The sequence below is a fragment of the Heloderma suspectum genome, chromosome 2 (assembly GCF_057233095.1).
Source record: "Heloderma suspectum isolate Gila_16-S chromosome 2, 16-S_ref, whole genome shotgun sequence".
NCBI classification, from domain to species: Eukaryota; Metazoa; Chordata; class Lepidosauria; order Squamata; family Helodermatidae; genus Heloderma; species Heloderma suspectum.
Window position 1 is genome coordinate 195,015,720 of NC_139459.1, and position 15,911 is coordinate 195,031,630.

At 45.3% G+C, this 15,911-nt stretch overlaps 1 protein-coding gene across 3 annotated transcripts in view; it reads right to left on the reverse strand.

Annotated features, from left to right (window-relative positions):
- Nucleotides 1–8,841, reverse strand: part of LOC146353738 (transmembrane protease serine 12-like) — a 31,876-nt gene extending 23,035 nt beyond the window's left edge. For 2 of the 3 annotated variants that reach the window (XM_084837194.1, XM_084837195.1), the window contains exons 1-2: nucleotides 8,649–8,841; nucleotides 5,294–5,382 (exon numbers count right to left, since the gene is read on the reverse strand). In XM_084837194.1, coding sequence (XP_084693320.1) covers nucleotides 5,294–5,325 — 32 coding nt within the window. In that variant the 5' untranslated portion in view covers nucleotides 5,326–5,382; nucleotides 8,649–8,841. The remainder of the gene's footprint in view (nucleotides 1–5,293; nucleotides 5,383–8,648) is intronic. The other variant, XM_084837196.1, reaches the window with a different exon arrangement.
- Nucleotides 8,842–15,911: the final 7,070 nt, after the last annotated feature.

The window sequence follows — 15,911 nt, forward strand, 5'->3', positions numbered from 1 at the left end:
AAACATAAAAAGCATTACATTAAAAGACGTTTTAAGGCTAGATTAAAGAGATGTGTCTTAACATCTTTTCTGAAAGGCCAATCGTAATTCTGGAGGTAACACATCCCACAATTTCGGAATGACAGAAGAGAAAGTCCTTACCCCCATGCCCTACAAACAGGCCTGTGTGGGCAGTGGTATCCTCAGGAGAGCTTCTCCTGCAGATCCGAGTGCATTCAAGGAACCATTCAGATTTATCAGGCTCTACAGGCAGACCATTTTAACTGGTGCACCACCAATTCTGGCACCCATAACTAACCAGATAAGTGATCTATCCATGACACCAGAGTCACACATAGCTCCTCCACCTTCACAGCACTACCGCCATCAGAACAGACTATCAAATCAAGGGTGTGTCCTTCACATGCATAGGGGTAGGTATGAATTGGGACAGGTCAATGGTTGCCACAGCAGACATGAAATCCTGAACCACTCCTGACTGAGCAACCTCAGCGTAAACCTCGATGGACCCACAAACGTCCATGAGTGAGCAATAGCAGGATAAAAGCTCCATGTAAAGAAGCCCTAAGAAAGGGAGCCTCTCTCACTGCTGGGCAGGGAAACCCCCCTCCCCAGATCTGCATGGATTAGCTGAGGCGGTAGGGCTGGGAAGGGTGTGTGTATGAATGTATGTGTGTGAGTTGTGTGCATATGTGTGTGTGTGTGTGTGTGTGTGTGTGAATTCGGTATGGATGGTGTATCTGAATTTATGCTGAGGTTGCCCAGAACAAGAAACCTGGGATGATCCAATGCCAGCTCCAAGATCACCCCAGCTAGTGCAGAAAGGGAGACTGTTGGACAGCAGGGTAAATGACAGCAACAAAATGCTTACACCACTGCAGCCAGCCAATCACAGCAGTTATGCATTCAAAGCTAGAGGACTGTTGGATGGAACATCTGGTGAGTGAGACAGAATTCCTACAGACTACTACCACTCTACCTCTCCCTGCCACCCCACAGCTTAAGTCTGCTGTACCAGAAAGTACACTGGGGGACAGAACTGGATGAGACACACTTCCCCAGTCTTCCCTCAGGCAGGTCTTTGCGATGCATACCAGATTAGTATCTTCAATGAGTGAAGTTTTTCCAATGACTGTCCTAGTATTAAAAAGCAGGACCTCTAGGCTGGAAGTACTACGTTCATTGTCAGCATGGCTTCCTTGGGAAGATAACCTAATAGGAGCAAAGGACAACCTACTCTCCCAGCCTACCCTGCAACTACCCAAGCTAGAATCTCCTGCCAAATCGCCCCGTGCCAGCAATTACTTGAATAGCTGCTCCCAATCCCATCCCATTTTCCCACTTTCCAAGACACATCTCAGTCACCCCACTGAAGGAGCATTAAAACCACTTCTGAAAAATACATGATCTAAAAACCCAAGCAGTACTAATATTTAATTGAAACTCCCCACCCCAAACCCTACTCAACATGAACCAATTGAATAAGAGATTGATTTCATGATGAAAATGGTCAATTACGGAAATTATATTCAGAATCAAGGAAAGCAGTTATTGGAAACAGGAAAAAGCAAAATGCAGAAGATCACCCATCAAACTGGACCCACAAATCCTAGGGACAGGATCTGAAGAAGTGGAAAAGTAATTACACACTCTCACAGAGGCTTTCTGTTTCTTAAGTAGTAGCCACCCCATGCTGCATGGCAAAGTCTTTTGAAACTGAGTGGAGCAGCATAAGCAGTTTCTGGGTTTGGCAAATAAAAAACCCAATTGGGTATGCTCTAATTTGAAAGTGTAATGAGATAAATCCCCTTTTTACTTGTATACCCTAAACTGGGTTAAATTATTCTCCATGCCATGAAACTTCCAAAACCTGGACCTAGGCTCAAAATCCAAAAAATGTATCTCATTGCTGCTAAATCCTGCTGGTCTTCTATGTCCTGAATCCTATCGTTTTGTGGGGTTTAACAGCAGCTGGACCTAGGGGGAATGCAACTAAGTACCCAAAGTGATGGATAACAGTGGTTCATTGGGCTATAGAACTGAGGTCATTAAAATGTAGCTCAGATCTCAGCCCTGCCATGAACACAGCAGATAGTCTGTGACCACTCTCAGCCACAGTCCACCAGCCTCTCCAGTAGCTGTAGTGCAATGTGGGGCTAATAACCTGCCTTACAGGCTTGTTTTAAGGACTACTGAGATAAGGTATATGAAGCACTCTGAAGCACTCCATCAGTGCTAAATAGAAGGCCATGCCACTTAGCTCAAATGTTTCTTTCCAATACCATTTTTTTTTTAAGCCAGGCACGGGCAACTTTTTCACTACCGAGGGCTACATGCAGTGACTGGGTATGAGTCAGGGACTGTACCTTCATGCACAACCACACATAAATCCCCCAGACAAAAGATCTGATCTCATATCAGTAGCTGAGTTGATATTAACTAAAATTTGGTTCAGATCAAGGTCTTATCTCTGATTTGCTGCAGACTGATGATCAGCCCTTCTCCCTACTTGGTGCTAAGGCTGCCTTTACATTAAAGAAAACCCCCGCAGTCCTCCCATTGTGGAGTCTTTCCACATTTACAGCCAGCTCCCATACGGCAACCACACGATTACTGAGAGGGGAAGTTTTTAATTTCCAAGGTTCCATAGAGATCAGTGAAACAGTGTCATCTAGTGGCTGTTTTAGTAGCATAACAATCTGACTTAAATAGATAGTTCATGGTTTCCAGACCTTTTTGAGACAGAAAAACTAGGAAATACCTCTGGATGTGTCCTTGAGGTTGACAACGTCATGAAAAGGACCCACAAACTTCTATGAGTGAGCAATAACAGGATAAAAGCTCCATGTGAAGAAGCCCTAAGAAAGGGAGTCTCTCTCACTGCGGAAACCCCCTCCCCAGATCTGCATGGATTGGATTAGCTGAGGCGGTAGGGCCGGGAAGGGTGTGTGTATGAATGTGTGTGAGGTGTGTGCATGCGAATTGGGTATGGATGGTGTATCTGAGTCTGTGTATGAATGTGTGTGTGTGTGGGGGTGCATGCCAGAAATGGCTCCACCCATTTTCGGTGACAGCGCCACCCACTGCTTGCATGTGACCCCCGACATCCTGGACGGGGGTCAGTTCAATCCTTCAACCAGAAATGTTTCACAGTCCCTGCTCTACCAGCTTATAGTATTATGGAAGTGAGCATTAGATTTGTGCAACATACCAGATTTTAAAAATCGACTCCCCATGCTATGCTCCTCAGCTTATGCTCCTCAGCTTTATTGCTACTTTATAGCAATAAAGTAGTCACAGTTAGAGCTTGCAGCCAGCCATGAACCTGTGCCTTTTAGCATTGTAGAATGCTGTAGGGAAAGGTTCCAGGATGTTGAGAAAGAAAAAAAAAGTGTCTTTTGCATGTCCCAGACAGTGCTACAAGATTGCAGAGAGGCCAAAGCCCTGAAGAGGTGAACTCTTGGTAGGGGCTTGGAATATACTGCAAGCTATCGCCTCTGATACTGAATTTGGAATCCCATTCAGTTTGAAAGTGAAATTGGGCTACCCAAAAATAAGGCACTTGTTACTGCATATCCAGGGTCTACACAGAAATAGAGAAGTGCATAACTTTCTAAATTAACAGGGTTAAAAAAAACACACACCACCAAAATCCAACTGTGAGCTTTCAGGAACTATGAGATGTTGAAGGCATAGATATAGAACATTCTAGAGTAACTGATTTCACTGTCTGGAGAAGAGACCTTCTGAGTTCAAACCGAACATCATGAACTGAAACTCTTTTCTTTTCTGCCTCCTTTTATTTGGGGGCACGACATGCTGCTGTCCAATCATAGCTACACTAAAATCCTGGATTCCTCTATTGTTTTCTAAGGGGAACTTCACCCTAGGGGAGGGGAAGAAAGGCTAAAACAGGGGTGGAGAAACTCAGGCCCAGGGGCCAAAACCAGCCCTGCTGGAGTCCAATCTGGCCCTCCAGGGTTCCCCATATGGCCACTGCCCCCATCCCCTGGCCCCAACTCCTTTTCCCTGACCACAGATTGTTTAATGGCTTCCAGGCTTTTGAAATGACTCTTCTAAAGCTTAGTTACTGGCATGAAGAGCTTTAAGCTACAATATGGTGGTATATTTTTTTTTTATTTTTGGCCCCACCCTTTGCCTTCAGCCCTGCCCCCAAGAGTTTCTTTGAAAATGAATTTGGCCCTCAGGGTGAAAGAGGTTCCCCACCCCTAGGCTAAAGGCACTGAACTGAAAGCCAGAGAGACATTGTGAGTCAAGGAATTAGATCTTCGGGTGAGAACAGTTGAGCCATGGAAAGCTGAAGGAATTGGCTGAGGGTGGGCAAAGAAAAATGGAAAAAGGAAGGGGGAACTGGCATGGCTGAACACAATATACTAAACTGGAGGTAAACAGTAAAATAGGGGAGATGTGCACTATAACGGTAAAAAAATCCACCTCTGCTCCCAAGCTATATTCCCACTCAGCTATATAGCACTAAAGCATTTAGGTTCTGGGCTGTCAGCCAGCTCTGAATCTGAGCCCTTTATTATATGTCCTGTCCAAGGAAACTCACCTGGCTCCCCACATGTTTATGTTTTTGGCCCCAGGCAAATACTTTTCTCCCAGGTATTTTAGATTTTCATTTTATGGTTTAGACTTATTTATTTGATTTATTAGCCGCCAATCTGGCCGGCTACCCGGCCACTCTAGGCGGCATGCAATACAGATAACAATACGAAATACAATTTACCTGTGGAATGCCTGAATGGATGCTTTCATTATTTTATTCTCTGTGCTGATAATTTTTGTTTTTACTGTGTACTCTTTTTATTCTTTTCTCATCTAATCCCCACCGAAAACATTTAGTTATTGGGTGGACTAAAAATATAGTAAATAAATAGTTGGGTGGGAGAGGGGGATCAAGAGAAAACAGTGTTTTCTGCAAGCCCTGAAAAGTCTTTTTTCCTTCTGCACCAGCTCCTAAAACAGTGTCCCATCTTGTGACCAGCATTACAAGGCTCTGCTCCAAGTGATTCAAAGCACTGAAGAACACTCCTGTGATGGACTAGGAATACACTCCAGACCCCAACTTTTTATATGTGATTTAGAATTTAGCCAGTGCTTTGTCAATACATCTTTCTCACAGCTAAAACTGAAGAAGATTTAGAACAGAAAATACATACATCCATGTTTTAATGCAGTGTGCTGCTGTCAACACTGAGTTGTTATTAATTAAAGATCCACCACATACATGGTCATATCCTGAATACAATTCATAAACCTGAAGACTAACTTGCCACGGCCATGCTCCAAGCTGAGCATCATGTCCACCTACAATCCGAGGCCCTGTTCCGGGGCCGATTACGGGCCTTTTTCCACATTCTAGAAATCAAAACATAATTATACTAGTGAGATGCAATGCTTATATGCATCCCATAAATACAGCCTATGTTCAACATCAACATGTCTGAAGTAGATCCTAAGAGCCATTGTTTTAAACCAATTAGTTTGAAATAGAACTTCTGTTACCAGACCAAACTTGTGAACCTCTGAATCACTCACAAGTTGATGCAAAATAATATATCACCTTGTTTATCTTAGCAGGTAATACAGTGAATGCTTTAAGGTTGTTCATCCAATTTTCAAAAGGGTGAGTGATCAATGTTTCATTTTAGTTGGATCATTCACATTTGGAAGTCCCAAATAATACTTGATATTAATGGAATTTCTATATAAATATGCTAAGAATCCTGTTATATCAGGCATGATAACATGACATGAATGTCCTCAGACATAACATAGGTCTCTACAAGCTATACTGTGCAAATCATGAACCAGCTTGGGGCTGTGTGTTCCTCTCTCTTTTCCTTCCTTTCCCAGTCTTAACTTTGTTTTTGTGTTACATGTGCACTGACTCAAATGATGGTTAAGAAAAACAGGATGCCCCACAAACCAGAAATTGAAAAAACAATGTGAAGGGTTTTTTAAAAAAACAAGTGTTGCAAGGGATCCTGATCTGCACTAACCCTGTTCTGTGCTGAGGGGGGCTAGCTCTAAACTAGACAAGGACTCTGCCACCCCTCCCCCAGTCTTTGTCCGACTTTTGAACAGAGTTTTAATACTGCTTTTTAGGTCATTCTAAAACCCTGATGCATGACTGGCATGCATGTCTTATCTCTGTCAGTCACTCACACAAACATTGCTTGTTGAATGGGCATCAATGTTATATTTTTTGTTTCTTTTTTAAACATAATATAAATACCATGATGACTACACAGGTCGATACTGTTGAATTTACAAGTGAAAATTAATCATTTATATTATTTGTTTCAGCTGCTGAGTGATAGTAGATAGCCCATGACAGCTTCCTATACAGTCACTCCAGACAGTTGCCTGTCCCTAAATCCAGCCCCTGGAGGGGTGAAAACATCTGGAAAGGGTGGATGGGGAAGAAATGTGGGACACTGGGTCCTTATTTTTAAACCATTGTTTGCAGGAAGTCAATCTTACATCTGCAGTGTACCACAGAGGCTAAAGCTGGAGAAGTCTCATCAGCATGACTATCAGCACTACCCTTTTTATGTTTACTCAGAAGTATGTCCCTTAGGGTGCAATCCTATGGCAGCTATTCATTCAGTGGCTAGATGGCTGTAAGATTGGTCGGTTCCCAGAGAACTGACCTGCAGCCCCTCCTACACCGCCTCATAGGCAGCGTGGATTGGCTGTATGCTCTGTACTCATAAGAGCAGCACGGAGCAGGGGAAACGGGGCATTCCTGGTGGCGGGGTGGTTGTACATGCTGGTACGACACTTCCTATGTCGTCCGGCTGCCCTCCCCGTGCTCCGAGATCCTGCGGCTAGACAGCCGAAATTGGCTGTCTAGCCACAAATGCAGGGTGGCAGGAGCACGGGGGAGATGCACTCCTCCGGCCCTGCAGTAGATAACAAGTTGCCTGCAGGTTCAGAGGCGACCATCGATCTGCATAGGATTGCTGTCCCCATGTTGAATGGAGATTGCTCCCAGGCTAGCGTGTAGAAGGATGAAGACTAGACTAAATAATAACTGCTACAATGAGGACGAAGGCCATATATCAAAACATATCCATGTTGTTTAACTTTAACTCAGAAGCCAATGTCTCACTGTCTAGTTATTAGGGTCACACAAATGACCTAGTTTGCATGTAATGATGGCAAATAATGGGTTAATTAACTCACGATTTGCTGCAGTGCATACTGTGGAGGGGGGGAGGTGTTACCACCATTTTGCATATTCAACCTTCGATCAGCCTGACTGGAGGTTGTTCTGTGTTGTCCAAACCCAGACACTGTGGTTTAATCATGGGTTAAACACCCCACAGTTAACCTTTGCTACCTTTCAGAATATGTGTTTTCCCCCAAGGCAGTGCAAAACAGCATAAAGCCATTTTCAAATAACATTGATAAACCAATTTTAAAATAAGTATCAGCATTTAAAATAATAAAACAGGAAGAGCAGTATAACACTTCTCGGACTGGTCATAAGTTCAAAAACTAGTTGAACACAACAAGCAACAAAAATTTAGTCCCCCCCCGCTTTAATTAGGAATGAAGTAAAAAAAAAAAAAGGTCTTAAGGATCTGCCTAAATGAAACCAGAAAGAGTTCCATAATTATGGGACCACAGTTGACAAGATGTTTTATTACCTGCCAATTTAACTATCCTACCAGTGAGCACACAAACAGGGCCTCTGCAGCTGTCTTGACACACAGACAGGTTCATATGTAGGCAATCCTTCAAGTACATCGATTCCAAGTTCTTTGGGCTTTAAAGGTCAATAGCGACACTTGGAATTGGGCTCAGAAGCTAGTAGGTAACCAGTGCAGCAGATAGAGAACTGGTGGAATATGGTCCAAGTGGCGAGCCCAATTGCCTTGCAGCCCAAACCAGCCCCCCTGGAATCCCATATCCACTCATATCAAGTGGCCATCCCCAAGTGGGTGCTCTCCAGTTGTGTTGGCCTACACATCCTATCTCCAGCACCATGGGCAATGACCATGCTGGCTGGGGTGATGGGAGAAGTAGTCCAACACAGCTGGAGAGCACCCACTTGGGGAAGGCTGCATTAATTATATACACTCACCCCACCCCAGGTATGCTGGAGCCGAGTTGTCCCACAGCGCTCACTCAGAACTGTTTGTGAGTACAGCACCCCGGGGCTTGCCGGGTCAAGGCCCACCGCCCTTGCGCAATAGCAGTGGCCGTCTGGAAGCTCCAGGAAACAGCACCTCCAAGTGAGTGTTGTTGATGCCACCCTGAGCTGCCTCCTTGAGGGCTGCTGTTAGTCTGAACTGTGGCAAAGTAGACACACGCCCACCGGTGACGATTTACTTTGAAGTGTGTGTGCGGCGGAAGGGGTGTGTACGTGTGTAGACATTCACATGAAGGCACCCTGCTGCCTGAGCCCCTTTTCGCGTAGCTCCAGGCAGGCTTGAGCCCCAGGACCTTTCCTTTGAAATGCCACCACGTGCTGACCAGAGCCGTCCCCCCAGGAAAGGAAGGCGCGCGGCCCTAACGAGCGAGGGAACTGGCCCAGGCCGTGGTCTTCCGACGCTTTCGGTCGGGGCGGAGCGCCTCAGCACGCCGCGGGGGCGGGGGGCAGCCGTGCTCACCGTCTTTCGGCAACAGGGAGGACAGGGCTCCACCCAGCATCGCAAGCAGCGCCAGAGCGGAGGCAGCTGCGGGGCGGGAACGGCGCCGCATCGTCCGTCGAGCAAACAAGATGGCGGGCGGCTGTCCTCCGCGAGCCGCACGTCCGGGGGGACGAGCCCGCGGCAGGCCGCCCGACAGCCGCCTTGCCCCGCCCCGCCCCGCGAGGAGGGCGGGGCTGGAGCGCGGCGCTTGGGGGGGCGGGGAAGGCCGGAGGCGGGCGGCGGCGGCGGCTAGCGGCCCGCCACCGAAGGCCGTCCCGTGGCAGCCAACGTGACGCTGAGCAAAGCGGCGGCCTTGTTTCTCCCTGCGTTTCCTGCTGTGCTGTCAAACGCGACGTAGAACGACATAGATTGGGGAGCCCAATGTTGAATACTAGGGGAAAACATATTCTGTCCATGCAAGCCTATAGGTTTATTCGAAAGTAAGTCTTGCTGTGTTCAGTTAGCCTCATTTTCTAGTGATTATGTTGAGGATTTAGGTTGTGTCAGGTTTAAAAACAAAATTAAACCAATCTGCTTTGTGTTTACTTGTCAGTCTTGATTCCTGGGGAAAATTATAGGTCTTCACACTTTTTAATCTAAGATGCAATCAACTGAGAGTGAAGGGCTGAAGAAATACATTGATGTTTTAATGTTCTGAAATGTTCTTTATGTTTCATAAAGTCATAATATTTCTTTATGTTCTGAAATAAATATTTAAGATGGTATTGTGTGATTTCAGAAAAGAAATTTAAGAAATTTCTTAAAAGATTTCTTAAATATTTAAAATTGTTGAAAATTATATGTAAAATCTGTTCTTCAGTTATGTTGACCTCTTACTCCCTTTAAACTTTAGTTCTAACCCAGTAAAGTGTTAAGTTTGTTGATTAATGCTCATAACTAGAGCATTAGCAAGGCTTCTGAAGGAGCTGGGAAAAATATTAAGACAGTTCCACAGGATGTTGCAGCATGTATGTCTATAATTGAACACATAGACTGCAAATTATTTCTTACAGTTTTACTAATAGTACCAGTGTAGAAGCTAGGCTTAACATGGTCGATAAAATGTTTTGTTTTGAAAACTCCAGATGTCTTTTAAAGGACAGGTTGTTTACCTGTCTCTGTAGTTCTCTGTAGTGCTCGTGTCTGAGGATATTACAAACAGAGGTGTAATGCGTAGGGCGATCCTTTGCTGTATTCACATTTAAAATACTATTCAGTCAAACTTGCAATCATGTAACAATTTGTAGAGTGTAATGATTAAACCTGATATTTTAGGAAGCGCCACAGCTTGGCTGAAATTTCAGCATGAATTGATAAAACTAAAGTATGGGTTGCCATTATGAATTGTTTCATATCCAGAAAGTTAAAAATCCACACTTCTGTATGGGGCTAGATAGATTGGCAATAAAAAAGCAAATCTGCAAACTTGAGATTCCATCCCAACAGAAGTTAGGGTTGGGGACTTTTAGTTGGCACAATGTATAGGGGCTGACAATTTAAATTTTTAAAGGAAAGGGAGGAATAACAACTTATATAAGACTCCTTCATTTATTTTATTTGATTCTCTTACAACAACTCTATAAGGTAGAATTGTGTCCTGAACCCTCATTTTAGTACATTAGTGGTGGCGCAACACCATATGATTTTTCAATTACTATTATTTATTTATTATTTATTGCATTTCTGTACCGCCCCATAGCCGAAGTTCTCTGGGCAGTTTACAAAGATTAAAAATATTGAAATACAGTCTACAGAGTTTAAAGACCATTTACATAAAACACACAAACAATATACATGAAGACAACATATACCTCTGAACAACATTGAAGAGCCAACCATAACCACAGGACAGATCCAGGACTTCTTATAAACTCATCATATGCTGTGAAATGCCTGAGAAAAAAAGACGGGTCTTAACCTGGCGCCAAAAAGATAACAGTGTTGGCGCCAGGCAGGCCTTGTCAGGCAGCCAGTACAAGTGGGCCAGAGTCGGTCTTATATGTGCAGACCATCTAGTACCATAATCCATCTGGCTTCTGCATTTTGCACAAGCTGCAGCCTCTGAACCGTCTTCAAAGGCAGCCCCATGTAGTAATCTCATTGTAGTAATCTAACTTGGAGGTTACCAGAGCATAGCCAATTGAAGCCAGGTTATCCTTGTCCAGATAGGGGTGTAGCTGGGCCACCAACTGAATCGGCAGAAGGCACTCCGTGCCACTCAGGCCACCTGAACCTCAAGTGACAAAGATGGTTCCAGGAGAACCCCCGAGCTACAAACTTGCTCCTTCAGGGAGAGTGCAATCCCATCCAGAACAGGTTGAGCATCCTCCATCCTGTCAGAAGAACCACCGACTAACAACATCTCAGTCTTGTCTGGATTGAGCTTCAGTTTATTAGCCCTCATCCAGTCCATTGTCGCAGCCAGGCACTGATTGAGTACATCCACAGTCTCACCTGATGAAGATGAAAAGGAGACGTAGAGCTGCGTGTCATCAACATACTGATGAGAACGCACTACAAAACTCCAGAAGACTGCACTCAGTGCTTTCATGTAGATGTTGAACAGCATGGGGGACAGAGCTGATCTCTGTGGAACCCAATACTGGAGAATCCATGGGGCCAAGCAGTATTCCCCAAGCACCACCTTCTGGAGCCGACCCTCCAAATAGGAGTGAAACCACTACAATGCAGTGTGCCCCACTCCCAACTCAGACAATCTTCCCAGAAGGACACCATGGTTGATGGTACTGAAAGCTGCTGAGAGATCAAGGAGAATCAACAGGGTCACACTGTTGGCACAGGCGACCAGAGCTGTTTCCGTGCCAAAACCAGGCCTGAATATCAGCTAAAATGGATCCAGATAACTGGTCTCATCCAAGAGTGTTTGGAGCTGGCTTGCAACAACCCGCTGAAGGACCTTGCTGAGGAATGGAACTTTAGGGAGGATTTCTTCAGGAGTGGTCTCACCAATGCCTCTTTCAGGGGGTCTGGGACCACTCCCTCTCACAAGGAAGCATTAGTCACTTTTCTGACCCAGCTGGCTGTTCCCTCCTTGCTGGTTCTTATCAGCCAAGAGGGGCAAGGCTCCAGTACGGAAATAGCTGCATGAACCTGTCCAAACATCCCGGCAATGTCCTCGAGCTGTACCAACTGAAATTCATCTAAGAAAACTGGACAAGGCTGTGCTCTGGATACCTCACCAGATTCACTTGCTATAACACTGGAGTCTAAGTCCCAGCAGATGCAAGAGATTTTATCCTGGAAGTGCCTAGCAAATGTATTACAGCGGGCCACAGATGGATCTACGGCATCCTCAGGGCCAGCATGTAATAGCCCCCGGATGACTCTGAAAAGCTTTGCTGGGTGGCAGATAGAGGATTTAATAGAGGCAAAATGTTTTTTTGCTGGCCTCACTGCCTCTGAATATACCACTGTTCAACTGCATCCATTAGGAGTTTATCTCCATCTACTCTCAAGCCATCTCCTATTTTGTTTCATCGCTCTTAGCTCCAGGGTATACCATGGAGCAGTACAAGCTCTACTCTGGAGACGGCACTCTGGAGCAATTGTGTCAACCACCTGGGTCATTTCTGCATTCCACAGATCAACCAGAATTTTGACAGGAGAGCAAGCCATATCAGACATAAATCTCCCCAGAGCTCTCTGGAAACCATCTGGATCCATTAGCCTCCAGGGGCAGACCATCTTAATAGGGCCCCCATCCTTGCCGAGGGGAAAAACTGCCGTAAGCCTAAACCTCAGCAGGTGATGATCTGACCATGACAAAGGAACTGATGCAAAGTCCCCCATCTTCAAATCACCATAGAATCATAGAATAGTAGGCTTGGAAGGGGCCTACAAGGCCATCGAGTCCAACCCCGTGCTCAGTGCAGGAATCCAAGTCAGAGCATCCCTGACAAGTGGCTGTCCAGCCTTGTCTTGAATGCCTCCAGTGTGGGAGAGCCCACTACCTCCGTAGGGAATTGGTTTCATTGTTGTATTGCTCTAACAGGAAGTTTTTCCTGATGTTCAGCCGGAATCTGGCTTCCTGTAACTTGAGCCCATTATTCCGTGACCTGCACTCTGGGATGATCAAGAAGAGATCCTGGCCTTCCTCTCTGTGACAACCTTTCAAGTACTTGAAGAGCATTACCATATCTCCCCTCAGTCTTCTCTCCTCAAGGCTAAACATGCCCAGTTCTTTCAGTCTCTCTTCATAAGGCTTTGTTTCCAGTCCCCTAATCATCTTTGTTGCCCTCCTCTGAACCCTTTCCAGTTTGTCTGCATCCTTCTTAAAGTGTGGTGCCCAGAACTGGACACAGTACTCCAGATGGGGCCTAACCAGTGCTGAGTAGAAGGGAACTAGTACTTCCCAGGATTTGGAAGCTATGCTTCTATTAATGCAGCCCAAAAGAGCAGTTGCCTTTTTTGCAGCCACATCACACTGTTGGCTCATATTCAGCTTGTGATCGACAACAATTCCAAGATCCTTCTCGCTTGTCGTGTTGTTGAGCCACGTATCCCCCATCTTGTAACTGTGCATTTGGTTTCTTTTTCCTAGGTGCAGAACTTAGCATTTATCCCTATTAAATGTCATTCTTTTGTTTTCTGCACAGCGCCCCAGTCTATCAAGATCACTGAATTTTGTTTCTGTCTTCCAAAGTATTAGCTATCCCACCCAATTTTGTGTCATCTGCAAATTTGATCAGCATTCCCTGCACCTCCTCCTCCAAGTCATTAATCAAAATGTTGAAGAGCACTGGGCCCAGGACTGAGCCCTGTGGTACCCCACTCGTTACCTCTCCCCAGTTTGAGAAGGTCCCACCAATAAGCACTCTTTGAGTCCGATTCTGTAGCCAACTGTGGATCCACCGGATCGTTGTTTCATCTAGCCCATTTGAGCTAGTTTGTTCATCAGGATATCATGGGGCACTTTGTCGAAAGCTTTGCTGAAGTCGAGGTATATTATGTCTATAGCATTCCCACAGTCCACAAGGGAGGTAACTTGATGAGATCAGATTCGTCTGGCAGGATTTGTTCTTGACAAATCCATTTTAGCTTCGAGTAATCGCTGCATTGTTTTCAAGGTGCTTCCAGATGGATTGCTTTATCATCTGCTCCAGAATTTTCCCAGGGATTGTTGTCAGACTGACTGGTCTGTAGTTCCCAGGTTCCTCCTTTTTACCCTTTTTGAAGATAGGGACCACATTAGCCCTCCTCCAGTCATCTGGCATCTCACCCGTCCTCCATGATTGCTCAAAGAGAATAGACAGCGGTTCTGAGAGTTCTTCTGCCAGTTCCTTTATTACTCTAGGATGCAGTTCATCTGGCCCTGGAGATTTGAACTCATTCAAAGTAATGAGGTGTTCCTTGACCATATGCCTATCGATCTCAAGCTGCAATCCTGCCCCTTCAGCCTGTACTTTGCCTTTGCCAGGGGAGTCATAGACCCTCTTTTGCGAGAAGACTGAGCCAAAGTAGGAATTGAGCACTTCTGCCTTTTCTTTGTCATCTGTTATCATTTTGCCATCCTTATTTAATAGCTGAACAACCATTTCTTTCCTCTGTCTTTTACTATGCATAGCTGAAGAAAGCCTTTTTGTTGTTTTTAGCATCCCTCACTAACCTCAGCTCATTCTCAGCTGTAGCCTTCCTGACTCCATCCCTGCAATTCTGTGCTACCTGCCTGTACTCTTCCTTTGTTGCTTGGCTGTCTTTCCACTTCCTATATGTATCCTTTTTTCTTTTCAGGTCATCTCTAAGCTTTTTGTGAAGCCACATTGGCTTCTTCTGTTGTCTTCCACCTTTTCTTCTTGTTGGGTTTGTAATTGTGCCTTGAGAATTTCCTTTTTTAAAAACTCCCACCCATCTTGGACTGCTTTTCTCGTTACAGTCGCTTGCCATGGGACCTTACTGATCATTGTTCTGAGTTTATTAAAATCAACTTTCCCAAAATCCAGGGTACGCGTTTGACTACACTCGGCTTTTGCTTCTCTTAGAACCAAGAACTCAAGTACAACATGGTCGCTTTCCCCCAGAGTTCCTGTAACTGCTACTTTATCCACTAAGTCATCTCTGTTGGTTAGGATCAAGTCAAGGATAGCCAATCTTCTAGTTCCTTCCTCTACTTTCTGTAGGAGGAAGTTATCCGCCACACAAGTCAGGAATTTCCTGGAGGGGCCATGTTTTGCAGAATTTGTCTCCCACCAAATATCGGGGAAATTGAAGTCCCCCATTACTACTACATCATGCTTCCTTGAAACACTGGCTACTTGCTTTTCAAAAGTTTCATCCTCGTCTTCTCCTTGATTGGGTGGCCGGTAGTAGACTCCGACCACCAGGTTCCTTTTATTCTTTGCTCCATTTATTTTGATCCAGATGCTCTCGATGGGGCTACCAAGCTCCTCCTCCTGTATTTCTGTGCAGAGATATGTATTTTTCACATACAGTGCAACCCCACCTCCCTTTCTGTTCCTCCTGTTCTTTTTGAACAAGTTATATCCTTCAGTTGCTGTATTCCAGTCATGAGAGTCATCCCACCAAGTCTCAGTTATACCTATCAAGTCATAATTTCCCTCTTGTATTAAGAGTTCAAGTTTGTTTTGTTTGTTTCCCATACTCTGGGCATTAGTATATAGGCATCGAGGGCCGTGTGCTTCATGGTCTGGCTTTCTTCCTACATATGTCTGAAGACTATTATTGGGCGCTATTAGAGCTGTTCTCTCTGTTGCGGTGCATGAGCCTACGTCCATTGTTACCCCCAACTTTACATCTCCCTTCCCCGTAGGATTCAGTTTAAAGCCCTCCTGATGAAATGTCCAGTTGAAAAAACCAAGTGTGCCCCACTACATGTGTTGGGCTGATGACATGTTGGGACAGTCCCATGGTTGTCATGGAGACCATGAAATCCTTAGCCACCCGAGACAAGGTGCCCTCAGCATGAATGTCGACATCCCCTGGAACCAACAGTCTGGAGGATCTCAACAGTGCACCCAAGACCCGCCAACTCAGATAAGGAGTCTGTTAAACAGTGGGGTCAGCAATACACCCACAGAATCCCTAATCTGTCCCACTGACACAACATAAGGTGCAAATACTCCAGACCAGTAGTCAGATGGACTGGATGCCTACAGAGGCAGACGGAATTCCTCTAGACCTCAGCATCTCCTCCCCGGCCCTCAAGCCTACCTTGATGCTGGACCAAGTACCCTGGTGGGCATAGCTGGGAGAAACTGACTCCAC